This window comes from Dama dama, chromosome 3 (genome assembly GCF_033118175.1).
Source record: "Dama dama isolate Ldn47 chromosome 3, ASM3311817v1, whole genome shotgun sequence".
NCBI classification, from domain to species: domain Eukaryota; kingdom Metazoa; phylum Chordata; class Mammalia; order Artiodactyla; family Cervidae; genus Dama; species Dama dama.
In genome coordinates, this window is record NC_083683.1 from 70,555,016 (window position 1) to 70,581,093 (window position 26,078).

General features: G+C 61.7%; 3 protein-coding genes across 7 annotated transcripts in view; all 3 read right to left on the reverse strand.

The window, feature by feature from the left end:
- Positions 1-53: 53 nt before the first annotated feature.
- SHMT2 (serine hydroxymethyltransferase 2) lies at positions 54-7,673 on the reverse strand. 4 transcript variants are annotated; one of them, XM_061131746.1, is made up of 12 exons: positions 7,370-7,673; positions 4,140-4,337; positions 3,404-3,483; positions 3,025-3,225; positions 2,658-2,739; positions 2,451-2,573; positions 2,179-2,318; positions 1,685-1,850; positions 1,101-1,200; positions 850-1,005; positions 661-768; positions 54-543 (listed from the first exon to the last, which is right to left on the reverse strand). In XM_061131746.1, the coding sequence occupies exons 2-12, from the start codon at positions 4,305-4,307 to the stop codon at positions 416-418; spliced, it is 1,452 nt and encodes a 483-aa protein (XP_060987729.1). In that variant the 5' UTR covers positions 4,308-4,337; positions 7,370-7,673; the 3' UTR covers positions 54-415. The 4 variants fall into 4 exon arrangements, with proteins under 4 accessions (XP_060987729.1, XP_060987721.1, XP_060987733.1 ...); XM_061131738.1 differs by lacking the exon at positions 7,370-7,673 and adding an exon at positions 5,316-5,535; XM_061131750.1 differs by lacking the exons at positions 3,404-3,483; positions 4,140-4,337; positions 7,370-7,673 and adding an exon at positions 5,316-5,530.
- A 601-nt stretch (positions 7,674-8,274) lies between these two features.
- NXPH4 (neurexophilin 4) lies at positions 8,275-17,843 on the reverse strand. Its single transcript, XM_061123347.1, has 2 exons — positions 17,693-17,843; positions 8,275-9,844 (listed from the first exon to the last, which is right to left on the reverse strand). The coding sequence occupies exons 1-2, from the start codon at positions 17,747-17,749 to the stop codon at positions 8,981-8,983; spliced, it is 921 nt and encodes a 306-aa protein (XP_060979330.1). The 5' UTR covers positions 17,750-17,843; the 3' UTR covers positions 8,275-8,980.
- Positions 17,844-21,739: 3,896 nt separating this feature from the next.
- The window catches only part of LRP1 (LDL receptor related protein 1), a 79,257-nt gene continuing 74,918 nt past the window's right edge, over positions 21,740-26,078 (reverse strand). For both annotated transcript variants that reach the window (XM_061131792.1, XM_061131798.1), the window contains exons 79-89: positions 25,949-26,065; positions 25,367-25,543; positions 25,086-25,226; positions 24,800-24,973; positions 24,402-24,563; positions 23,867-24,041; positions 23,522-23,623; positions 23,311-23,375; positions 23,141-23,231; positions 22,898-23,042; positions 21,740-22,734 (exon numbers count right to left, since the gene is read on the reverse strand). In XM_061131792.1, the coding sequence (XP_060987775.1) occupies positions 22,594-22,734; positions 22,898-23,042; positions 23,141-23,231; positions 23,311-23,375; positions 23,522-23,623; positions 23,867-24,041; positions 24,402-24,563; positions 24,800-24,973; positions 25,086-25,226; positions 25,367-25,543; positions 25,949-26,065 (1,490 nt within the window). In that variant the 3' untranslated portion in view covers positions 21,740-22,593. The remainder of the gene's footprint in view (positions 22,735-22,897; positions 23,043-23,140; positions 23,232-23,310; positions 23,376-23,521; positions 23,624-23,866; positions 24,042-24,401; positions 24,564-24,799; positions 24,974-25,085; positions 25,227-25,366; positions 25,544-25,948; positions 26,066-26,078) is intronic.

Sequence of the window (26,078 nt, forward strand, 5' to 3'; positions counted from 1 at the left end):
ACCTGGCCCAGGGGACCCCCAGGGGACCCGTCCCCCAGTCATAGAAGCTCAGGGCAGGTTAGTATTTTATTAGACAAAAACAGAAAGGAGGGTGCCTACCCACCCCTTCCTCTGGCTCAGGAGAGGAACTCCCCCCTCCGCAAGAAAGGGCAGAGGGTCTATAATACTGAGATAATGGGAGAGGTTAGGGCAGAAAGCTCCAAGCCTCCTCCTTCTAAGTCTTATTGCAAGAAGAAGCCTTCTCAGCTCCACATTCTGAGAAGGGGAACTACACGTGGCTCTTGCCCTAAGTGGGCGGCCCTTCCCTCCTCCAGCAGAAAACTGGAAGAGAAGCAGTTACCACCCCCTCCCCAGCTTGTCCAGGAAGGGGAAGAGGGAGAAATGTCAGTCCGCGGGCTTCATTTCTTAGGCGCCTTCAGTGATCATCAAAGCCAGGCATGGGGAAGGCCCTGGCGAACTGCTCCACCCGTTGCCTAAGGTCGGCCAGCTGATGACTTGTCTCTGGGTCTTTGAGCAGGAAAGATTTGAAATCCTGGAGTTTGGCTAGACACGGGTGAGGAAAAAAAGTGGTCAGAGCTTAGAGGAAGGCAGTGAGATCAGCTGGAGGAGGGGGAGACAGTGTGAACTGGCTGGGGGGCGGGGGAGGTCTTGTCCACTCACTGGTCTTGCTCTTCACTTCCAAGCCAATGTTGACACCTTCATCTATAAAGCCTACAACTTTCCGGAAGTCATCTTCACGGAACCCTCGAGAAGTCAGGGCTGGGGCCCCTGCGAGAGAGGCAGGAGAGGATTAGCACCGCCCCAGTCCACCTAGCGGTCACCCCCTGCCCCCCAGAACCCAGGTCTCACCCAGCCGCAGGCCCCCAGGGGTGATGGCACTTCGATCTCCAGGACAGGTGTTCTTGTTGGCCGTGATGGATACAAGTTCCAACACCCGCTCGGCTCGAGCTCCGTCCAGGCCCTTTGGCCGCAGGTCTACCAGCACTAGATGGTTGTCAGTGCCGCCTGAGGCGGAGAGAGTGAGCAGCGACTGGTGAATCCTAGGCCTCTGTCTGGGGCTACAGGGGCTTGCACCTCCCCCTCCCCACCCCCTGGCTCACCAGACACTAGGGAGTAGCCCCGCTCCAGCAGGGCATCAGCCATGGCCCGAGCGTTCTTCAGAATCTGCAGGGAGTACTCCCGGAACATGGGGGTGCAGGCCTGGGGAAGAGGCAGCAGCAGTGTCGCCTTAAGCCCGGCCCCTCCTGCCCCACCACCCCCAGCATACCTGGGACCCCGTCCCCACGCCCTCCCAGCCTGACACTTCCCTTCCATCAGCTCCAATTTCAGGTAGCAAGGCGCAGGGGTCTGAGCCTCCGGGCCCCGGCCCCGCCCGGCCCGCTGAGCCTCCGGGCCCCGCCCCCGCCCGGCCCGCTGAGCCTCCGGCCCCGGCCCCGCCCGGCCCACTGAGCCTCCGGGCCCCGCCCCCGCCCGGCCCGCTGAGCCTCCGGGCCCCGCCCCCGCCCGGCCCACAGGAGGAGGCCCCCGCCCGGCCCGCTGAGCCTCCGGGCCCCGCCCCCGCCCGGCCCGCTGAGCCTCCGGGCCCCGCCCCCGCCCGGCCCACTGAGCCTCCGGGCCCCGCCCCCGCCCGGCCCGCTGAGCCTCCGGGCCCCGCCCCCGCCCGGCCCACAGGAGGAGGCCCCACCTGCTGTAGGGCCACAGCCACTGCAGCGATGGCGTGGTTGTGGGGGCCGCCCTGCAGGGATGGGAACACAGCAAAGTTGATTCGGTCCTCGAATGTGTAAGGGATCTCTCGGCCACTTTTGGGGTCCACAGCCCGCACCCCCTTCCGGTAGAAGATGAGTCCCGCCCTGTGTGGGAGGCAGACGGTCAGAATCTAAGCTGACAGGGAAGAGCATGGGGGTGGGGGGAGCAGAGGAGACCGGCTGGCCTGGCCCCCACCGGCTCTCGGAGTCCAGCCCGGCGGTGTTCAGCGCGCTGGACCCCAGGGCTTGAGGGGAGCAGACCTCACCTCCACCCCCAAACCCCCTGCCGGGGAACTGCCACCAGCGGCAAGAAAGGGAGAAGGCCCCTAGACAGGGCTTCTGGTGGGGACAAACTCATATCCAACGGCAAACACGCCTCGGGGTGGGGCGTGAAGACAGGGAGGGGCAAGGCCTGACCTCAGGGAAGCCTGACCTGGCCCCTCGAAGGGTCTTGTGAGTGGTCGTGGTGACAACATCCGCGTGCTTGAAGGGTGAGGGGATCACCTTGGCAGCCACCAGGCCACTGATGTGGGCCATGTCTGCCAAGAGGTGTGCCTTGACCTCGTCACACACCTAGGCGAGTACAGAGGACAGGATAGGCCTCAGCCTGGGAGCGCCCAGACAGGCCTGCCCAAGGCCTGCCCCTCCTCCCAAGGCCCCTCACCACCCCTTGGGGAGGGGCAGAGACTCCAGCCCACCACTAACTTCTCTCATGCGGGCGTAGTCAATAAGGCGCGCATAGGCACTGGTACCAGCTATGATGAGTCGTGGCCTGAAGAGCCGAGCAGTGAGGGCCAGCTGCTCATAGTCAATGAGGCCGGTCTGGGGCTAGACAGACAGAAAAAGCTAAAGCTCCAAGAAGGAAGCGGAGCAGCTCCTCACAGCTCCCTCCTCACACCCCAGAGCACTCACGTTCAGCTTATAAGGCATAGACTCGAAGAAGATGGATGTAGCCGAGACTCGCTTGACATCAGACATGTAGCCATGGGTGAGACTGGGAGGAGAGGAAGGGAAGGAGGCAGGTAGAGTACAGGAACTATCCAACTTAGCCGCTGGCTCCCTGCCCTGCTCCAAAGGCCGGGGTCTCTGGAACACTGCTCCTAGCAAGTACTAGCCCTGTGGCTCTGAGCAACACTTATGGGGTCTTATCTTCCTCAACCACTCCTGGACTGGGAGAGCCCTGTTCCATCCGCGTGGAACACGGTAGGTGTTCAATAAATTACTCTTCTCCCATGCCCATCCTGCCCACAAGCCCACCTGCCACCCCGCCCACACTCACTGGCCCCCATCGGGCAAGTCCAGCCCCATGAGTCGGTCGTGAGGCTGCAGAAGGGCTGTGTAGGCAGCCAGGTTGGCTGGGGACCCGGAGTAGGGCTGGACATTGACTCCCCACTGAGCCGGATCCAGGTCAAAGGCCTCCAGGGCCCGGCGCTGACACAGCAGCTCGATCTCATCCACCACCTCAGCTCCTCCGTAGTACCTGCAGAGGGAGGGGAGCAGATCAGGGCAGAGAGAGAGGGCTCCACCATCCCCTGGCCCAGCAGCGAAGGACTGGGAAGACCATCCTCTAGACACACTGGCCGGGTACAGGCGGGCGTCCCCCACTGGGAGCACCGTCCCTGAGGCTGTCCTGCAGCCTGGCGGTGCCTAGCCCTCACCTCTTGCCAGGATAACCCTCCGAGTACTTGTTGTTCAGACAGGACCCCAGGGCCTCCAGCGCAGCTCGGCTGCAGAAGTTCTGGGGTGGGGGAGGGGGCAGAGTCAGAAGGTACCGAGCCCCCTTCCCTGGACCCCACAGCCCCCTCCGGCCAAAGCCCCAGGCTGCAGGGAGGAGCTGGGTTCTATAGAAAGCTCTGTTCATTTAGGGTTCCTTGCCAGGTCAGGGAAAGGGCCAGAGCATCCTCCTCAGAAACCCAGCTGCTAGGACTTCCCTGGTGGTCCAGTGGCTGGGACTCTGGGCTCTCAATGCAGGGGCCAGTTCAATCCCTGGTTGGGGAACTGGATCCCACGTGCCACAGGGATGATCCTGCATGCTGCAACTAAGACTCGGCGCAGCCAAATAAATAAATATTAAAAAAAAAAAAAAGAAACCCAGGTGCTGCGATAGGCCACCTGTCCATGTGAGCCTGTGCTTCCAGGCTTCTGTTTCCTCCTCGGATGGAAGAGGGACCAGACTAAACTACAGGAGCTCCAGGAGGCTCTGGCGGACTTCCTAAAGCCCCTGCCCATAACCCAGACTGGCCCTGCCTTTGCTTCAGAGATCAGCAGAAGAGATGGAGATGAGGCCCATCAGGAAGGCCCTGAGTTTGAAAGGGAGATCTGGAGAAACAGCAGGAAGATGATCTGTTACTTCCAGCTGTGGCCTACGCCCTGGCCCCTCTCCCCAGGCCCCACCTCTGAAGCAATGAGCTCCAGGCCGCGACACTGCCTGTCCTTCTCTCTCTGCAGCAGCTCCCACATCTCAGGGTCACTGTCTGATAGACTCTCCTGGCCTGACCAGCCCTTGCTTGCTTCTCCAGTCTGAGTCTGGGCCGCCTCACTGTGTTGGCACCGTACGGCCATCCCAACCAGCTGACCACATCTCCGCAGAGGCTAGGGAAAGAAAAGCTCGGGTCAGAGAAAAAGTGTCCAGATGAAACAGTCAACCGTCCTCAGTTATGCTTATCAGGTCCTCAGGCGCCACACTCAGCAGTCAGTTGTAAAGTCAGTCCGTTCAGTTCTCATTAACCCCACCTCCACCTTCAAAAACCAGGTCTAGAGCCAAGATTGAGATCAACATCCAGGGGGTGGTTCTGATTTGATCTATTCAGCTAACCTCAGAATCTCCCTCCACCTCTGCCCTTAAAACACTCTGCAAAGCCTCAGGGCAAAGTTTGTCCTCTAGAAGCCTGTGTCTCTGGAACTCCAGGCAGTCCTCACCCACAGAAACACATGGTTTTCCTGCAGAGCCTTCACAAAGTGATATCCGAGTCGGGGGGCATGGTGGCAACCAAGCTGGCAAGGATTAGGGCAATAAGCAGTACAGGTAGTTTCCAGAGCGATGGAGGTGGGAACATAGACCTTTAGCAGCCTCTGGGGAAGAGGGCCAAAACCTGTATCTTGTCCTTTGTCCCCACTCTTTCCACCTCCTTCCAGCCCAGAGCTGCTGGAACCCTGATGCAAGCAGCGGTGACCAGTTGCATCATTTGCATGGCTCAGATCTGGCAAGAAAGACTCAGCTCGCGGTCCAGGCCAAGAACCGTGCTGGCTGGCCAGCACAGGGTCCACAGGGCATTCAGTATGGTTCTCTTCTCTAATGCCACGTCAAACGGGCATTAGAGAAGAGGCCTTGGGGCATCTGGTTCCCGGAATGAGAAGGGGCCCCGATCACCCTGTGTGCACCGAGGGTCTCAGGGATCCCCTAGTTGCACATCCGCACTCCCCTCCGTTCTCCCCTCCCCGAGGACCCTGACCACGTGCGTTTAAAAGCCCAGAGAAACCCAAGTTTGTGAATCGTTAGAATCCCCTAACTGGGATAGGCTGGGAACTGACTTTCTACGGGTCACCCACTCTCTGGAGCCCCATCCTTACCCGAGTCGCCCAAATAAAAGAGAAGGACAACATCGTAACAAGAGATTGAAAGTCGCTCGAGGTCCAGGTACCAACTCCGGCGGGGGGAAATAAGGGGTCGAAAGGCGAAGGATCGGAGGGCGCAGGCGCAAAAAGAGCTACCGGGAAGCCACGGAATGAGGGCGGGATCTACGCATGCGTAAAGTGGGTCCTTTGGGGTCTTTTGGGAATTGTAGTTTTTTCTCTCTTCAGTTTCGTTTTCCAACCGGAGAAGCTCTTGCCTGAAAGATGAGAGATCCACTGCCGCCCTGTCACCTCATTGTCCTGAAACTCTTCAGCGTTTGTTTTGTTTTGTTTTTTTCCGTCTGTTCACACAACAGCGATTTATTGGGTATCTACCGAGTGAATGTGTTGCGCTTAGTCGCCCAGTCGTGTCCGACTCTTTGCGACCCCTTGAACTGCAGCCCACCAGGCTCCTCTGTCCATGGGGATTCTCCAGGCAAGCATACTGGAATGGGTTGCCATGCCCTCCTCCAGGGGATCTTCCCAACCCAGGGATCGAAGCCAGATCTCCCGCACTGCAGGTGGATTCTTTACCGTCTGAGCCACCAGGGAACCCCAAGAACAGGGTAGCCTATTCCTTCTCCAGGGGATCTTCCCGACCCAGGATTCGAGCTGGGGTCTCCTGCATTGCTGGCAGATTCTTTACCAGCTGAGCTACCAGGGAAACCAGGCTCACCGGGAAATACAAAGACTCCTGTACAAGCGGGAAAGCCCCCTGGGAAGCACCCTGGATGGGAAGTGGGAGACTCGAGTTCAAGTTCCCACTCTGGGACTGAAACGAATGAGTGGATTTGAGCCTCAGTTTCCCCACTTGCAAATCAATAATAAAATAACATGTGGTGGGGATTTAATGAGACTGTATGTAAACATGCTGTTGGATGGATCACCCCCTCACCTCATCCTCACAAACCTGCCTCCTCGTGGCCATCTCCTCCTTCTCTGGGACGTGTGGGAGCTGGCTGAGGTGCCCCCTGCTCACTGCGCCTGTTGAATTGTTACCAATTCAGTCTGGATGCTCCAGCAATTAGTGAGCTCTCTTTGTACCCTGGGGCTATAGATTCTTGGAGCTGGAAGGGATTTCCTTATAGCCTGACTTCATCTGGACTTGTCCTTTAGGCGAGGGACTCACTGATCCCTCCAGGAGTAGGTTCTCAAACCTGGGTATCAGAATTGGCTGTGTGATATAAATATATGAGTGTTGAGCATTTCCTCAGAGGTTCTAAGTCTTAAAGAGTGGATCTTAAAGAGTGGGCATTTGCCCACTCACACTGACACGCAACAAAACTTCTCCTTAGTGATTCTATAAGCAGTGATTTTGAGAACCACTGCCTTACATAGCAATATTACACATTCACTCAGTCATTCATTCATTCGGCAAACACATTGAACTCCTTCACCATGCTAGGCATGCCTTAGCCCTGGAGATATCAGAATAGATCACTGACTACCAGAACGTCAAGAGGTGAACAAGTGCAATTACAGGCAGGGGCATCTCACTCTGCTCCCAGGTGTCCAGACATCCTAAGGACAAGGAAAGGAGAAGGAGGAGAGGATGGTGGTGGAGACAAGTTTGTGAGTCAGAGGGGGAGGACAATCCATCACAAAGCATGTTCACTTGCAAAGTCTCTTTTAGTGTCCAGAACTATTTTATTATTGCATCACAAGTGAGGAAACTGAGGCCTGGATGAGCTAACTTGCTAATTCCAGTTATTCCCACTTGGTTCTCATTTCAGTCCTTAGAAGTCCCCCCTTACTTAGCTCTGATCTCCTTCCCTCCCACTGTAGCCTCAGGTGCTTTCAGCTTTTTCCAATAATAGGCTTGGTGTCAGGAGTCAGCCCGGATCCCGTCCTTCTTACGATCTCTGACCCAGAACCACTTCCCACCTCCCTCTTCCTTTCAGTTCGTTCATCCGTCCACCCACCCACCCACCATCCATCCATCACGTATTTATTTTCCTCTTACGGACTTTCCACTCCTTGAGTGAGACTCAGGGTGTCTGGGTGAGACTCACCTCTGACTCAGTTTCCCGGTGCAGCCAGCGGACAATCCTCCGGAGAACACGGCTGCCTCTGGGTTTACCTTGACCCAGGACTCAAAGCGAAGGAAGGCTACAGAGGAGGTGTCGTTCTGTGCCTCAGCTTGTCCGTACCTCCTCCCTAGCCTCGTCGTCAGGGGCCCCCCGAGGGGAGGGGGGCGGCTGAGCTTGAGAACTGCTAATGAAGCCGCAGCCAATTAACGCCCGGGCCAGGGTTGGGGGCGGATAAAATTAGCAGCTGCGTCTGCAGGGGCGGGAGGGTGGACAGCTGGCTGGAGGGGCCCTTGTTTGCGTTTGCAGACGGCGAGCGGGAGTGGCGTTGCCCAGTTCTCCAAACTCGCAGTCGTCCCTTCCCCCACCCCCTCGTCTCAGGCCTCCCTCCCTCCCTCCCCCAACCGCCTGCAAACTCAGCGCCCACGAAATTAGGAAGGAAAAGGAAGATCGATGACTCCAGATGCCGCAAACTCTGTTTCCCCTCCCCCCCCACCTGCCGCCTCCCGCCAGCCCGCGGAGCTTAGCAGGTTGTCAGCGCTCCGCCTACGCGGTCCCTCCATCTCCACCCCATTCAGGGCCTTATACCTCCTCCCCGAGACCCGCTGGTGGTCCCCTCTCAGGTCTAATCCCCGTCCTATTTTCGGCAGCTTCATCCCGCCCACCTCTGGGAGGAAAATGCCCACCTCCTGCTGGGCTCACCCTCAAGGGTCGTCCTCCGCGTCTGAATCTGACCTCGTCTTGGATGACCTCCAAGGTGCCAGCTCCGTCCATATGTGTCTCAGTTTCCCCATGAGCCGCCGAGGGAGGAGGCCCTGGCCAGGTCTCTGCCAGACAGAAACGCACGCCACCGCCACCACCCCCTTGCCTAAAGGTCTCACACAGAGGCGTATTGGATTTCACTTTATTTTGTTCCCTTTCTGTTTTGGCGTAGGAAAAAAAAGAAAATCACCAAGAGGCAGCAGCCGGAAGGTGGAGCGAGGCTGGCAGGGACTGGAGGGAGGCGGGCAGAGGGCAGGCGAGTGGATCGCCTGTGCACACGAGTTTTGCTTCCCCTACCCTAATTACTGGGGTTCGGGGGAAATGGGGACAGGCATACGACAAGCAGAGGGCTTGGGAATAGGCCGCGGTGTATAGGCCTTTATGGTCTTTACGTGGGTATGGGGCTGGGAGTAAGAAAGGGGTGGGGTGATGGCGTCAAGGGGTGAGGTACGGACAAGCTGAGGCAAGGCGTCACTAAAGCTGCGGGCAAAGGGCGCACCCAGCCCGGCGCCGGGGGGCAGGCGCGAAGAGGACTCAGTGGGGACGCAGGGGACGCGGGGGCCGCCTCCAAGCCCCGCCGGTTCTGGGGCTGCCTTCTGGGCCCTCCACGTGAGGCTGTAGCCAATGGGGGGCTACCCCCAGCCTCGCGGGCACTCCCCATAAGGAAAAGGGGATCCACACCGGCTGACAGTCTCGGAAGGGCTGCTCCTCTCCACCCCCAGAGTGGAAGGGGTGGACGCGGCCTCAGGAGCTGCGGGGTAGGGGCAGGGGTTCCGCTTAAGGGAGTCCGGGATTTCGCGGGAAGCTCAGGGCCCCGGGCGAGGGCGGGGCGGGCTATCCAAAGTAGGGGTGCTCGCTCTGGAAATTATAGTCTGGGCACACCTTCTGCACCAGTTTGTAGTCAAAGCTGAGGAAGGAGACGAAGATGCAGATGACTTTGAAGGGCTTGGCGCACAGCCAGGCGGCCTGGCTCTGCGTGTGCTCGGTGAAACACGCCTGCGACGGGTCGTACAGGCACGGGCGGTGCTTGCGCGCGCGGTCCGTCTTCTCGTACTCCACGTGGCAGTTGAAAGCGCGCGACTCTTTGGCCCCAGGCACCCCCAGCGCGCCCCCGAGCGGACCCGCCAGCGCACCGCCGAGGGTGCCCCCGAGCCCCGGCCCCGCCGCCGCTATCCCCAGCGGGGGCCCTAGCCCGGGGAGCACCCCCTCCAGGGCCAGCGTAGACTGCAGCGGGTGGGGGGCGGGCCCCGGCAGCCAGACGCCCCCAAACTCCACACGCTTGGAGGGCGGCACGATGCTGACGCTGAGGTTGCCCAGGCTGGACGAGTTGTGGCGGAAGTAGACGCTGAAGGTGCCGTTCACATGGTCCACGATCTTCCCCGTCACCAGCAGCGAGAACTTGAGAGTGTGCACCCGGAAGTAAAAGTCCCCCCAGCCAAAGATCTTTTTGGCGCGGGCCGCTTTGATGGACGGCTTTCTCTTGGCGCGCTGCGCCGGCGCTCCCGCCGCCCCGGCCCGGGCCAGTGCCCCTGTGTGGTTAGCCGGCCAGGCCCAGCTCCAGGCACGCGCGGTGCCCAGGCCGTCGGAGGACTTCGGCGCTGCCGGGAGCTGATGGCCTGGGGCGCCACCTCCGGCCGTGGCGGGGCGCAGCTCCAGGTACTGCGGCCTCCTGGACTCCGGTGTCTGAGCACTGACGGCCTGGGGACGGAGGAGGGAAAGAGAGACGCTGGGGTGGTCTGGGGCCACGCCGGTCCCGTCCCCAGCCGCTGGGAGGACAAATGGATGCGGGCTGCCACAGCAGTGGCTCGGGGGAGTGCCCGTGGAAATGGGCTGCGGCTCTTTCAAGGTGTGTGGTCTCGGCCTCAGTTTCTGCATCTGTGAAATGACACTAGAAGCCTTGTCTTCTCACAGCACTCTGACGAGGGCTGAGAAAACCAAAAGAGCCAAAGCACTGTGGGTTTGAAAGGGGCTGGAGCTATGAACTGTGGCTGATCGGGAGTAACGGCCCAGGGAGAAGCGGGATCAGGCGAGGGAGGCCACGACCACTGTCAGCGCCCAGCGTCAGGACGGAGTGAGACCTCCCAGCACGCCTTTGCCAGGACTGGGGCCCCCACCCAGAGTGAGACCTCCCAGCACGCCTTTGCCAGGACTGGGGCCCCCACCCAGAGTGAGACCTCCCAGCACACCTTTGCCAGGACTGGGGCCCCCACCCGGGCCTCAGCCTCTCCTCGCTTGAGGGGTGGAGCACGGGAGACCCACGGAGCTGAGGAGAACCTGCATGCTTGCTGTGGGCTGAGGCTTGGGGGCTCCTAGTGGGCACCCGTCTCCACCTCCAGCACTCCTGCTGTTGGGGAGACCTCCTGGTGGGCCTCCCCTGGGCTAGGAGGGGCACGGAGGAGCACTGCCCGGCTTGCCCCCCACCAGCTCCGTGTCTCAGGTGGCAGCCGATCTGGGAGACAGCGCGGGGCGAGTACAAGATGGATCGAGAGGCGGGAGCGGCCGGGCCAGGCCCGGGCCATCAATTATCCGGGGCGGGGTGGGGGGGTGGCCGAGAGTGAAGGAGAGGCGAGAGAGCGCAGAGGAAGAAATATGGAGATGCTGCTCCAGCGCGGGGAGCGGAAAGGAGAGGGGCTGTGTGTGTCAGGGTGTGTCAGTCAGACCGTGCAGGCTGTGGCCGCTCGGTGTGGCCCTCTCTGCGTGTGGGGTTGGATGTGGGGGGGGGGGGGAGTGCCGTGTGAGTCTGGGGTGATTGTATTTCTGTTATATTGTATGTATCTGTCTATCTGCCTGGAGTGATGACTGTGTGTGTGTGTGTGCGCGCGCGCGTGCATGCGCATGCTCAAGTCTCAACCTCTGGTGATGATGGGTGTGCATGTGTCTGCCTGGGGTGGCTGCTCACGGTGACTGTGTGTGTGTGTCTGTGCGTGTCTGTGTGTCCTGCGTGTAGTCTGAAGAGGCTGCTCATGGGGGCTGAGTTGTATCGGCCCACGGGGGGCTCTGTACAGGTGTCTGGGTTGTCTGTGTGCCTGGGCTGGTTGTGTCTGTGGGTGTGGGTCTGAGTGAGGCTGTTTCGGGTGGTGGTAGTTGCCCCTCTGTGACTGGTGTAGTCTGTGCCTGGGTTGGCTTCTATCTGAGGGTGGCTGTGTGTGATTCACTGAGGGTTTCACTTTCCCTCTGTGATCTCCTCTCATCCTCTGTCCATGTGCCCATCTCTTTCTCAAGGCTCGGTCAGTGCATTCACGATGATATAACACGCGTGGTCTCATTGTGTTCCCCTGGGGGGTGGTGCGTACATGTCAGTTGTATATGAGTGTTCCTGGGGGGTGGGGGGATCCACCCTGGCCTCCAGGATGAGCTGTGAGTAGGGAAAGAGGCCGGGCAGCATGGGTGCCCCCCCCCCCGTTTGCATACACCATGTGTCCATATTCCGTGTGTCCACAGGGGACAGGAAGAGCAGAGTCAAGCTGCTCGGGGAGAATCTCCACCGCCTGGTCCCATCCCCGCAGCGCCGCGATCCTGGGTTATTAATGCCGCCGCCACCGGCTCGTCATACATATTTATCGCCCCCCTCATTCCCCCTCCCGCCCATCTCTCCTCCCAGCTCAGGTGTGGGGGGCGGGGGCGGTGAGAGAGACTGACTCAGACTGACAAGCTTGAGCTGGCAGCTAACACCCAGAGGGTGGGCCTGAGAGGGGATGGGGGGAAGGGGTCCTGGGCCGCAGAGGAGGGGACAAGGGCCTTCCAGCAGGAAGGACCAAGGCTCCAGGAGGTGGGCTTAGAGAGGGCAGGGCCTGAGCCCTGGAGAGGGCACTGGAGGTGGGAGTGTATCGAAGCTTCCAGGGCAAGTCCAAGAATGGCTGGGAGGAGTCATTTGAACTCTGACACCTAAACTCCTCACCCCTCTGGGCCCAACCACTAGCTCTTTCCAGGGGCATCCATGAGCCCCTACACCTGCTGATATGACCCCAAATACCGCTGAGCCCGCCCCGCCCCCAGGACACCCCAGCACTGGACGTCCTGCACCCAGTCCGGGACCTGTCCACATCTCCAGGGCAGCCGCTCTTCCCAGGCGGGGCCGGGGAGGGAAGGAGGTTTGGCTGGGTGGCGAGGGGCGCCAGGTGTGCCCCCACCCTGATTCCAGACAAACTGCTGTCTACGCTTCTCTGATCTTGGCAAATCCCTGGGCTTTGGGTACCAGCGCCCCCACCCGCCACTGGAGACAGCCAAGATAAAAGGGAAGAGTCGGGGGCGGGGGGCGGCCGAAGCGACCTTGGGGGGAGAACTCAGTCAGGGCGGGGTGAGAGTCTGCGAGGAAACGAGCCGAGAAATGGGAACACGGAATAAAATCAAGCCAAACCCTCGCTCTGGCTCCCCAACCCTCACGCTCACGCTCCCTCGCTCGCTCTCGCTGTTTTTCCCTCTCCCTCGCTCTCTCTTTTTGTCTCCGTCTCTAATTTTCTCCTGCGATTCTGCTTTTCTGTCTGTCTGTCTAACTGTGGTTCTCTCCCTCTACCCTCCAGGTGGCCTGTCTCCAGCTGTGGGTGGGGGTGGGAGGGAGGGGAGAGCAAGGTGATAGGGGAGCCCCTGTCTGCCTGGGATCCGCGGGGCTGTCCCTCCCCCTCTACGACAGAGTGGGAGCAGGGTGTTGTCCGAGGAGGGGTCCCGGTCGCTCCGGAGCTGGTTTAATTAAGCTAATTGGGCGCAGTGACATTTGCGAAGGGGAGAGGCTGGCCTGGCTGTCGGCCTGGGGGGCGGAGGTGTGGTGGCAGCAGGAACTGGCGGGGTGAGGGTGGGGGTGCGCTTCACCAGGCGCCTCTGGGCCCTAGCCGGGTGGGAGCCGGGCCAGAAGCACTTTGCCCCCCAGGCAGCGAGCCCACGCATTGGAGGGGAGTTGAGGATGCCTTTTTCTGCTGGACAAACTCCACTTGTTTGGGGGGTGCTCTTTGGGGATGGACTGCTGGGAATGGGGGGAGGATCAGGCTGTCAGCCCCCCATCCGCATTGCAGGGTGCACCTCCCCCAGGCCGGTCGGTGGCTTTTCTCCCGCTGTGTGGGTCAGGCGGGGCCGCTCAGGACTCTGACTGGGGGAGGGGACAGCACCCAGGAGCTGGGGCAGGAAGATGCTCCAGGCCTGGGTCGGGGAAGGAGAGGGAAGTGCGTACGGAGGCCCTGCACCTGGAAAGAGGTGGGGGCAGCCCGCAGCCAGGGTGGGTGAAATAGGCAGGGTCTGGCTGGGAGCCAGAGACGGAGATGGGGGTGAGGGCAGAGGTGGGGTGGATAGGACAGGCTGCGATGAGGCCTGGGCCAGAGATGGAGGGTGACTGGGACTGAGGCCTGGGCAGGCACAGGTGCCTGGTGCAGAGACAAGGATGGAACACGGGTAGGCATGGGAACAGCAATGAAGAGGAGGTCAGCAATGGTGGACAGGCACTGGGCAGAGACTGGGATGCAGATGGGATAGGGGCCAAGACAGTGAAGACGGGGGAACGGAACAAGGTGGGAACTAAAGTGGGAATTGGGGAGACAGGGACAGTGGATGAGGGATGGGCGCTGGGAGGAATGCGAGTGGGACGGGGATTGGGAGATGGGGATGGGACCAGAGGGGGTGGGAGTAGCAACGGGGGGTGGGCAATGGTTACTGGGCAGAAACAGGGATGCTGAAGGAGGCAGAGACCCAGGAGGTGGGGATGGGGGCTGGAATGGGAAATGGGAGACAAGGAAGGCGATAAGAGACAGGGATGGGGAGACGGGCTGAGGGCAGGTATGGGAGTCAAGCCAGAGAAAAAGGCAGAAGACCGGCAGGGTCAGGCCACAAAGGGGTCTCGGGCAGGTGGAGATACCTTCTTCCAGACCCTACTGTAGCTATAGTGTGAGGGGGCGGGGATGGCTGCTGGGGCGGGCTCTGCCCTTGGGCCGGGCGCCCCCTCCCCCTCAGCCCCGCCTGCCCGCCTGCTCCTGGCCTGCAGCGCAAGGCTCACCGTTATCTGAATTTTGATTTTATTTTATTTTATTTTATTTCCCTGCTTCCTAGAGTCGGCGCAGTCCCCCCGGGAACGACCGCCCCCCCGCCCCCCGCCCCGCGCCTCACTTTATTATTGCAATAAATGTGCCTATAAAGGCGCGGGCTCCGGGGCGCGGTGGGGGGGTGGGGTGGGTGGGAGCCGCGGAGCTGGGATGTAATTTCCCGAAGCCGGAGCCGGAGGGGGAGTGGGCGGGGTGGAGGTGGAGGAGGGGTAGGCTAGGGAGAGGGGGAGACTCGCCCATTTCCAGCGCTCAAGGCAAGCGCTCCCCGCTCCCCATCCCTGGCCCGCAGCTCGTTCCCACCCCAAGCCCTGGGACTCGCCACGGCGCCCAGCCAGCCGGGAGCCCTGGGACCCTTCCCCCACAACAGACCCTGCCCTTTCTCCGTGACCCTGTCCCCCTTCCCCGCCCACGTGGAGTTCTAGGGCTGGGTCCAAAGTTCCGCACCTCCTCCACAATGACTTCATCTCTGACCCCGGTGATGCCCCCTCCGCTCACCGGGTCTCTCTCAACCTTTACCCCGCCCCCTCAAGGACACTGTCCCTGAACCCAGTGACCCTTTGCCTTGTTTCTGTCCTCAGATTACCTCCCCTCTTCCCCAGCCACCCAGTCCTGGACCCCCAGCTCCTCTCTCACCCCAAACCTAAGACAGTCTACCTTCTTGTTTCCGCTGGGTGCCCCTCCCATACTCGGGGGCTCTGACCCAAGGGAGCTATCAACACCCGCCCTGGCCTATGCTTCTGGCTCAGCTGCGGCCCCTGATTACCCCCAAATCCCGCGACAGCTCTGGGCCCTGGCTCAGGCTGCACGTGCCTAAGTGGCCCAGCCAGAGATTAGCTGGGGGGTTAGAGGAGGATATGGAGTCAGGAGAGGGTGGCTAGATGCAGGGCTGGGCCAGCCAGTGCTGAGAGACTCCATTCAGCCTAATCCTTTCCTGAGGCAGGCTAGAGCTGGAAGGTCCCACAGGGCCCCGCCCCTGCCCTCCCCCAGCTAATTAGTAATTAGTGATTAGTGATTAGTGACTATTGATCGCCTGCTGCTTCTCCCAGTAGGCGGCTGCTTTGGCACCGGGGTGGGGAAGACAAGACAGAGAGGGTGAGAAGTCAGAGGCCGTGTGGGAAAGATCCTGTAGGAGGCCTGGGCCAGAGCCCCGGGGCGGTGGAAGCCAGGAGTCGCAGGCCCCACAGGAGACCAGGAGCCTGAAGCAAGGAGGGAGGAGGCAGAGGGCGCCTGCAGGCGGGGCGGGTGAGCAGGGTGGGAGACGGCAGGGTGCTTAACATGGGACAATTAGGGTTTCCCTGCAAACTGCCCCCCCACCAGCCTCTTACTCAGTGTCAGCCCAGCGCCAGCCCTGGCACCGAGACAGCCCTGAGTGCATGCACACACACACGAGCCACATTCGGATACATGAACACATCTTGAGGCTCACAATCCCATTATTGTTGTTTTTGAACCTAAGTCGAGTCAGACTCTTTGTGACCCCAAGAACTAGAGCCTGCCAGGCTCCTCTGTCCATGCGATTTCCCAGGCAAGAGTACTGGAGTGGGTTGCCATTTCCTTCTCATCCCCACACTCAAATGCACTCAAGATGACAAGAACGCAGACACACGCAAGCCTGGGAGACTCACATACAGACAACACAGGCGCCCCAACACACAGATATGCACCAGAGACACACCCGATACTCCGGGGTGTGCATACACATGTGCACACACGGAGAGGGAGTCAGACACACACTGTCCCACACACAGCCTCCCTCACAGTTACACACGTGCACACACAGTCTGTATGTACACGCAGACACGGATTCCACATGCATACAAGCCGCGCTAAATGGCAGACACCCTGTCCTCCGTGGACTCCAACACGCAGGCCCAGAGCAGCAGCTCTCAGACACTCAGACCCCCACTGCTCACAGCCTCACCCTCACTCTCCCTCAAGTCTTCACCAGATGTTTCATTCCCCTTCAGGGGGCAAAGGAAATTAAACCAGATCTGTCCACAGGGGAGTTTATTTGATGGGGAGATTGGAGAGGAGAGTGGGGAGGAACGAGGAAGGAGGGGCCGGGGAGGACCACCCAGCCCCACTGCCTCTGCCCCGGGCCTTCACACCCCAGTGGGGTGTGGGGCAGAGACCCCCTCCCAGAGTTCTCTACGAGGGCAGAGCTAGGCAGCAGGTCCCCAAGAAGCTCCTGCCAGTGGAAGCAGCATTTGTGGAGGGGGCTCCTCCACCCACCTCCCAGCCCCTCAAGGTCACCAGGCTGGTTTGAGAGAATCCGGGAGCTCCGTCACCAGCTTCACTAAGGGTCCCCGCCCTGCTGGAGCTGCTGAAGGCATCTGAATGAGCAGGTGGGAGGCTAAGTGTGTGTGTGGGGGGTCTACACCCCTTCCGGACTCTGTAGGGCCTGGGGGCTGGGACGCAGGGAGTCGGGCTTTGGGAAGCTACCTGTCTGCCCCCAGACGAGGTAGGTCACACTTAGGGTAGGAAACGGGAGAGTCAGGGGCAGGGGGCTGGTGTCAGAAGACAGGGGTCCAGGGCCTAGGCCCCCATTGTGGGATGCACAGCGGGGCACAGATGGCTGCGTGTGAAGCAGGGACTCACGCTCGCCCCTTCAGAGCCAACACCACACTCCACGCCAGCACACACGCGCCCTGGACGCCAGCCTGGCTGCCACGCAAGGCAGGCACACACGCAGGTGCACACGCTGACCCGCACACTCCACACCAACACACATGAGCGCCCGGCGGATGCGAATTGAAGCCGCCAAGTCTGGAGGGACGCAGATGAAGTCTGGGCCCCTTGAGCCTGTCTTTGCCCTGGAGCTTCAGGGAAACAGGCCAGCCTCGGGGAGATGGAGCGAGGAGAGGACGGGAGGAGAGGCTCTGTCCAGACAGCCCACACCCCCTACCCGCCGGGCGCGCGAGAGGGGTGTGTCTGTGAGGTTGTGCAGGGGAGACGGTGTCTCCGCGGGAAATGCGATGGGAGATGGTAGCCAAGTTCGGCGGTATCTGTGTGGGTCCGTGTGCGCGCGTGTGTTCGGGGAGTCTGCTCGGAGCACAGTGCCCGCCTGGCGTTGTGACAAGAGCAGAGGAGAGGCATGAGAAGGCGGGGGTGGAGGGGTGGAAGGACAGACAGCGAGGAAGGCGAGTGAGGCTGGCGCGGAGAGACGGCAAGGCTGACACCCTGCCGGCTTGTCTGTCTGTCTCGCACTCCCGCTCCGTCTGGCGCACTCGTGGGTCGGGCTTCGTCCCCTCCCCCGCCTCGCCTGGAGCGGGGTCCGAGTCGGGCCTCCACGCTGGCACCCCCCAGCCCAGCCCAGCCCACCCGGGACCCTCAGCCAACTTGCGCGGGGAGAGCGCCTATCCTGCACCGGGAGTCTGTCTGTCCGCGTCCCCCCCCCCCCACCCCGAGCCGGGCAAAGTTGGGACGCTCCGCGCTGCAGCCGCGGCGGGCGCACGGAGCCCCTGGCGCTCTGGGCCCTTGGCGTCCGGGACCCGCGCTCGCGCCGCCTCCCGGCTCCCCTTACCTTCCTCAGGAGCCACGGGCCAAAGAGCAAGAGAAGCCATTCCGGGAGCAACCGCATCTTCCCGGGCGGCCGGGCGGGGCGGGCGCCGGGCCTGGGGACGAGGGGCCCCGGCGGGCGTGCCGCGGGGAGGCTGCCGGAGCGGCGGGAGCGGGCGGCGCGGCCCGCGGACTGAGCGGCGAGAGGCGCGGAGCGCGGCGCCGGGGGCGGGGCGCGGGCGGGGGAGAAAGTTGGGTCGGACTCGGGCGGGCGGGCGGGGGGGCGGGGCTCCGCGGCGCGCCAATCCCGGCCGCGCCCCGCGCGCCCCCTCCCGCCCGGCCGGGGGCGCCGAAGGTGACTTTCACCCCGGCACGCCCCAGACACGCCCCCGGCCCAGGTGCGGAGCGGAGCGGGCTGCGGGGCTCGGGGGCCGCGGACCCGAGAGGCGGGGTGGGTGCACCGCTAAGGAGCAGGGCCGGGGGTGGGGCTCCTGGCTCCGGGACCTTGTTCCCCAAGCGGGGAACGGAGAGTGGGGGGCCTGGCGAGGCTCAACAGCCCAGCAAGACCGGGGTCCCTCGGAGCTCCCGGCCTGTTCGGTGCTCCGGGCCCGGGAGGGTCCCCGGGCAGGAGCAGGGCAGGGGCCGAGGTGAGGGCGGGCGGGGCCCCGGGCGACTGCCGCCGCGCGGCGCTGACGGGGATGGATGGGCGCCCCGCGGCTCATTCGGCCCGGAGATGAGTATCATTGATCACGGACGGAAACCCCATCACGTCTGTCAATAGGGCTGACAAACGGCGCCCGCCGCCCCCACCCCCGCCTTCAAGGCACCTCTGCGGTCTCAGGACCCCTCCGCTAGACGCGCCGTTCACCTTTGCCCCCCGCCCCCTCTGCTGACCCCCCACGCGAGCCAGAGCGTCCCTGCGTGGGGGTTGGGCAGGAGCCGCACCAACGGCCCGGCTTCTTGGTGCGATCTCCATCCATCCCTTTCCGCCCAGGGTCCCATCTTTCACCATCAGTCGCTCTAGATCCTTCTCCCCTTTCTTCTCTGGCCCTGTCCTTGTCTCTGTCCCAGTCTGGTCCTGTCTCTGTCCCAATCCTCTTGGCTGTTTCTTCATCAGCTCCCTCCTCCCCCTAGTCTCTCTCTCTCTCCTGCCCAGGGAGTCTTCAGCTGTCAGCTGTTGCTATGCACTGAGGCTGTGGCTGAGGTTGTTGCATGACCGACACCTGGACAGCGAGAGAGAAAGGGACGAGCAAAGAGACAGAGAGACAGATGCATACCGGGAGGCCCCAACCTTGTCCCCAGCATGCACGCAGGTGCCTCGCAGGGGCAGGCCACACAGTAGAGGCAGAGTGAGACATTCACGCAGAGAACAGCGCACGCATGCAAGGTGCATGCCCAGTGGCTCCGATCCACGCAGATGGACAGTCGGTTTACACAGGGTGCGTGTACAGAGCCCCAAGAGATAAATGCAACTTTCATCAAGAGACATGCATACCCAGCCAGGTACTCAGAGCCGACCCCACCTTCCTTGCCTTGGCAGAGAGGCGGGCATTCACAGACAGTGATGGACACACACAGGTGTACGCTGGCACTGGCAGTCCAAAGACAAGCCCGGGCACACATAGACAGACAGACAGACACACGGATGTGACAAGACACAAAACAAGGATCAGGAATGCTGAGAAGATGAAGTGGACACAGATACTCCGGGAGAGACAGACAGCACCCTGGACCAGGAGCCTGGGTGTAGGCGGGGCAGAGAGGGAGGCAGGGAGAGGCAGGAACAGCCAGGCCTCGGACCACAAGGCTCCATCCAAAATCCTGAGCCCGAGTGCCAAACTCAGGGGCTGCTGAGGTGGTAGTGGGTAGTGAGGGCAGTGGGCACACTCAGGCCCATGGTACCCAGGACAGAAGCCCAGCCTGTTTTTCTGGAGTCCTGGCCCACCCCACCTCTCCTCCTTTTGCTAGTCTCAGGTCACAGCTTCCTGTCCCCAGCTTCCTCACACACACACACACACACACACACACACACACACACGCACTCCCTGTCTCCATCTCGGTGTCTCTCTCATTCTGTCTGTATCAGCCTCTGGCTCTGCCCCGTCTCTTCTCCATCTCTGCCTTAGGTCTCTCTGCCATCCTTGCCAGGCGGGGAGTTTTTGAGCACTGCCTTCAGGCAGACCCTCTCCTGGCCGTCCTGGTGGGCAGAGGGAGGATGCTGACTGGAGGGGTATGTGTTCCAAGCCGCAGCTGGGGGCCCCTCTCGCTCTGCCCAGGATCTTGAGGCGACAGGCAGAGAATCAGTGGCTCCCCGGGGGCGCCAGATGCACGCTGGCAGAGGGAGGCAGTGAGGGGGTGGGGCTGCTGGTGGGGAGCAGACAGGCGCTGGGGGAGGGGAGGAGCCGGCTGGAGGGGAGTGGAGGGGGGTGTGGCAGGATAGCCCCAGGGAAGGAAGTGAGAGGCTGGACTGGGGTCCGAGGGCAGGTGCATAATTAGTGTGCTGGGGAGGGGGCTGTGCTGGGCCTCCGAATGAGCTGCGCTGCAGGAGTGTGTACGCCACCTGGTGGACAGATGATGACACAAGCCTCCCTCTAAGCAATCAACAAGGACGCCCCTTTTCCCCAGGAGGATGGCTCTTCTCGGGGGCCCTACGGTGCGGAGCCGGGGAGCCTGTGGAGGATGGCAGAACTGGCTTGGAAGCTGAGGCTGGAGCTGGGACCTCGCGGCTTAGAGGGAAGGGGAGGGCTCTTGTTTCTGGACGCGTCTGGATCCATAGCTTCCTCAAGAAAGGAGGAATAGACTGAGAAAGTTAAGCCAGGGAGGGAGGGGGAATGAAAAGCAATGCTCCTCTTTTGGGAGTTGGCTAAGGGTTCTCTGGGCTTCCCTGGTGGCTCAGAGGGTAAAGACTCTGCCTGCAGTGAGGAAGACCCGGGTTCGATCTCTCTGTTGGGAAGATCCCCAGGAGAAGGGAATGGCCTCCCACTCCAGTATTCTCACCTGGAGAATTCCATGGACAGAGGAGTCTGGCCGGCTACAGTCCACGGGGTTGCAAACAGTTGGACATGACTGAGCGACTCACACACACACTAGGTTTCTTTAAAGCTGCCTTCTTTGAGCATATTTGCTACGGCAGGAAAAGGGGGCTGTAACCTTCTCTCAGTCTAGGACCGTGTAAAGCAGTGTGGCCTTCTGCACAGGAATTGTAGACCTGGGCTTCCCAGGTGGCGCTAGTGGTAAAGAACCTGCCTGCCAATGCAGGAGACGTGAGACGACGGTTTGATCCCTGGGTCAGAAAGATCCCCTGGAGGAGGGCATGGCAATCCACTCAAGTATTCTTGTCTGGAGAACCCCATGGACAGAGGAACCAGTCCATAGCGTTGCAAAGAGTTGGACACGACCGAAACAGCTTAGCACACGTGGGACCCCCTTTGACTGGAGCGGTCGTCAGCACCTGCGGTGGGAACTGGGTTTGTTGGTGGCCCATGAGGCCTGGAAAACTGACCTTCCCAGCTGTAACCACAAATGCCTTCCTTTTCCTGAACCCAGGGTTCTTACTCTTGACATCTGATTCATCAGTCTCTGTGAGGATGTTAATGCTTCAAGAGCAAACTTAGCCAACTGGGAATGGGACCATCCTGAAGGACTAGAAAGTCGCTCACAATCGAACACACAATGAACAGTGTGTTCATCTCTTCCTGTAGGGTTTCTCGCTGCGGAAGCGCAGTTTAAGGATGGGTGGCAGTGCTGTCCCTTAAAAGTGACAGTGCAGAGAAAATGCAGATCCTGGAGTTAAGGGTCCATCGGCCAGAGAGGTCACATGTTTCCAAGAGGTGAAGTCACTGGCTCAAAGGTTGACACAGCCAGGAGAAGCAGGTCTTTCTGGTCAAGTTCCGTGCCACCCCCAATCCTTGCCGCAGCCCAGCCAACGGGGATGGAGGCCAGAAGGGCCCTGAAGACCAGATGCTCCAGCCTCCCTGCAGCACAGGGCATGGCTCCCTCTGGTGGCCGGAGCATGCAAGCACAGGCCAGCTCTCAGAGCCTCACATTCAGGTAGACAGACACAAACCCCCCCTTTTTTTTTTTTTTTTTACAATTTTATTTATAACAATATCTGTGTTATTTAGTTGTAAAGGAATTCAGCAAAAATTATTAAAACGTTCGTGTCCCCAAAACGGGGCTGCCCGCTTGCCCTTCCTCGGTGTGCCCCACTTTCTCCTCGTCCCCAGGGGAGAGGAGCCTGGGGGCACTGTTTACCAAAGAAGTCTGCAGCCCTGGGAGCCACAGCGGGGGCACGGGAGAAGGGAGGGCCTGTCTGGGAGGGATGCTGAGCGCGGCCATCTCAGAGGTGCCCCTGGAGTGGGGGCTGGGGCTTGGGATGGCCTCCCCCAAGAAGAACTAAAAAACTCCATCCTTCCCTTCCTACCTCAGCCAGGGCCAAATCTTCCAAGACAAGGGCAGCAAAGGACTCACCCTCCTCAGGATCCCAGAATCAGTCCTCAGGGGACCGGCGGGGTTGGGGGCGGGGATGAGAGGGGAGAGCCTCGACAAAGTGTCTTGTACGGGGAGGGGGACGCAGCACCACCAGCTCTCCCAGTGGGGGTGCGTTTTTGGTGGGAAGGTGGGAGGCAGGGCTCCCTTATACCTGTAATTTGCAGGAGCCCCCTTCCTGTTCCCCCGCCTCCCGGAAGGCAGCATGGGGGGGGGGGGGTTGCTGAGGAGCAGGCAGGAAGGAGAACGGAAAGAGATAATACTGTGCTCGCTTGCTCGCTTGCTCACTCACATATAAAAAGTAATTCCTTCATTTTTTTACATTTATACATCCCAGCAGGGCTGGGGAGGGGTTGGCTGGGCAAGAGGGGGGCTCCTCGAAGGACTTCTCTGGCCGGGGGCAGGAGGCTCTCTGGGGAGGTCCGATGGTGGAGGACCCTATGCCAAGGGGTCCCCTATCTCGTCCTCGGGGCCCCGGCCCAGGAGTTCTCGCTTCTCGTCCGTGCTGGCCAGAGAGTGGCGGCTGCCGTGGCCTCCCATGTACAGTGTGGCGTACACAGGGTTCGTGAAGTTGGTGGGCTGCAAGCAACAGAGGGCGCAGCTGGGCCTCAGGCACAGGGCTCTGTGGCTTAGGTACCTTCCGCCCACCTCCATCCCATCACCCAGCCCAACACGCTTGGTCGCCCTACCCACAGCCCCCATCCTTGTCCTGGAAGCCCCCTCCCCTGCCCTCCCGGCCCACCTTGTCAGGGTCTAGGGCGAAGTCCGCATCCAGTAGGCCCCCTACATCATCAGGCTCCCCGCCTTCATACATCTTATAGGTGGGATTCCCGATCTCCACGTTCATGGCCCCGTTGGTCATCCGCTGGTGCTGGAAGCCCTTAGCCCTGGCGGGGGAGGTGGGAGCATGAGGGCAGGGATTCTAGGAGGGGGTGAGACTAGGGCAGTAACGTGGCTGTAATTTTCCAGACTCTCCACAACTCACCCTCGGACTCGCCGCTTGTACCAGAACACCACTCCGGCTACCAGAAGCATCAGCAGCAGCAACAGCAGGGGAATCAGGATGGAGGCCATATCTAGAGGGGAAGAGGAGGAGAGCTGAGTCCAGAAGGCCTCGGAGGCACATCCTCCCCATCCCAGGTCCCCGCCACCTACGTCCAGGCTGCTGCTGGCCGACCACCTGCTCCTCACACCGGGGTCCCGCCATGTGGGGTGGGCACCTGCAGACGGGAGGGGCAGAGCTGAGTGGGCAGGCCTTCCACTGCGGAAACTGGGAGGGGCCGCAGGCTCCGACCGGACCGGTCTGGCTCAGACTTGGGGGAGGGAAGGCTGATCTAGGCCTCGGTGAGGCACAGGCCCAACTCACTGGCACTCAGGCATCATTTTGCTGTTCATGGTGCAGGAACCGCCATTGCTGCAGTGGCCATCGCAGGTCAGACAGCTGGGGGCCACCCGGCCGTCGGAGCAGCTGCGGGGAGGAGCGCAGAGGCTGGGCGGGACTGGTGGAGGGCGGGGCGGGGCCGGGAGGGGGCGGGGCCAGGAGGGGCGGGGCCAGGAGGGGCGGGCCGGGCGGCGGGTTGGGCGGGGCCGGGAATGGGTGGGGCGGGGCAGGCCCGGGCGGCAGGTTGGGAGGGGCCGGGAAGGGGCGGGGCCAGGAGGGGCGGGCCGGGCCGGGCGGCGGGTGGGACAGACGGGAGTGGGCCCCACTCACTTGCAGGTGACATCCCCGCTCTGCTTGTTGACCACACAGGACCCGTCGAGACAGCGGCTACACTTGTTGACCTCACACCTGGGCCCCTCGAAGTGGACGGTGCAGCGGCATTGGCGGGAGCCGTCGGCGGCCATCTGGCACGTGCCAAAGTTCTCACAGTAGCCAGAGCACTGGCCTGTGGTTCGGGGGATGGGAGAGGAGGTGCCTCAAGCCTCACTGTCATGAGGGTCCTCCAGAGGTGGTGGGGGGCAGCTGGCCTTTGGGGTGACTTCCCCCTCCTCCTGAGCCCCCCACCGTCCCCATGTCACAGGCTCCAGGGTTACAGAGATGTCCTGGAGCATCCCAAGAGCACACTGCTTTTGCTTGAATAATCCTGATGCCAGAGGGTTCACCGCCTCCGGGCAGCGGGAGTGTGCTGACCTCTCCCTGCGGATGGCACCTCGAGCCTGGCTGCGCTGCGAATGGCCTCCTTCCCTAGAACTTCCCCTGCGACCCGCACCCCCGCCCCCGCCTGCATCGGGGATGGCTCACTCACGGAACTGGCAGCGGTCCCCCAGGAAGCCGGGCAGGCATCGGCACTGCGGCTGGTTGCCCTGGTTGACGGTGCAGGTGCTGTTGTTGGCACAGTAGCCCGCACACACCTGCTGGGTGCATTTGGGGCCCGTGAAGCCTGTGGGGCACCGGCACGTGGGCATGCCTGGCGGGAGACGAGGTGTGAGCGGGACTGCGGCCCACTGAGCCGCCCGGCCCTGCAGCGGGGGAACAGGGCTGGGAGGGCCCGGCGGGAGGCAGGCGGCGCAGGACAGCAACTCCGGGGCTGGGGGCGGCAGGCGGGAGGGCAGCAGAGGTGAGGCGAGGCAGGGCAGAGGCGGCTTGGGGTCGGCAGGGCCCAGGGGCCAGGAGGAGCCCTGGCAGGAGAACCAGAGGCCGTACCCGAGGGGGAGGCCGCGCAGGTGCCCCCGTTCCGGCAGTGCTCCCAGCACTGGTCCAGCTCACACCTGTCGCCTGTGTAACGCGGCTGGCATCGACACTTAGGCTGCCTCCGCGCGTTGAGGAAGCAGCTGCCACCGTTGAAGCATTGTAGGTTACAGGTTCCAGGCCGAGGAGCTGCAGGAAGGGTCGTCAGGGGCAGAGCCGGGGCAGGGGGGGGGATTCAGGGGCTGTAGGGCGGAGGGTTCCGGAGCAGCAATGAGGGACCAGGGAGGGGCCATGAGCATACCATCCGGCGGGGGTGTCGGCGAGGGTACAGCCACACAGGTGCCGTTGTCCAGCCGCTTCCCGTTGGGACAGGTGCAGACGGGCCCGCTGGGACTCAGCAGGCAGAGCCACTCGCACTTCTTGCGGTCACAGGGGTTGGTCACTGCAGGGGTGGGCAGCGTGGGAGAAGGCTGAGTCCTATGACCCAGAACCTCCCCTGCCCACCAAGACCTGAGGCTGCAGCTTGCAGGCAGCAGCCCGGGGCCTTTCCCGCCCCGGCCCGGGCTCTCCCTCTCCGCCCACCTTCGGGCTGCTTGTGCTGGTGGTACAAGACCACGTCGGAGGCGTGGCTCAGGCCCCCGGTCAGGTTGATCAAGGGGCTGTGTCCGAACTTATGGATCTTGAAGACACGATTATTGATGTAGGTGACGCCATAGATGTAATCCTCGAAGACATCAATGCTGAAGGGGTGACTCAGGCCTGGGGAGAAGTCAGAGGGGACTCAGGCCTTAGTCACACTCTCGGGTCACTGGGTCCCAAGGCTCTCGGGGACCTCAAGCTCAACATGTCCTGTTCAGACCTCCCCTCAACCTGTTCCTCCCACTGGCAACAGGTCCCATCAGCCCCTGACTTGTGGGGTCAGGAGCGACTTCTGCTCCCTCTCCCCACGTGTGCTAAGTTCCCATTATCACCCATGGCGCCTCCACGCAGCTCAACACCCATTGGTAGAATGAATGACTGTGAAGGTGGCCCAGAGGGTCAGGGTAGACTCAGGCCTGCAGGGCTGGTGCAGGGTGTGTCTGGTTGGGAGGATGGCAGGCACTGGGTGAGGCCTTGAGCCCAGAGGGGAGGACAGGGGCCTGAGGTCAGGGCTGCAAGGCTGACCTCGTTTGCTGTCAGCAGCCACGATGGGGTCTGTGCCATTGAGCCGGATGCTACCGATGACTGACAGCTTGGCATCCGCCCAGTAAAGCCGTTCATTGTGATAATCCACAGCCAGGCCTGGGGGAGCAGA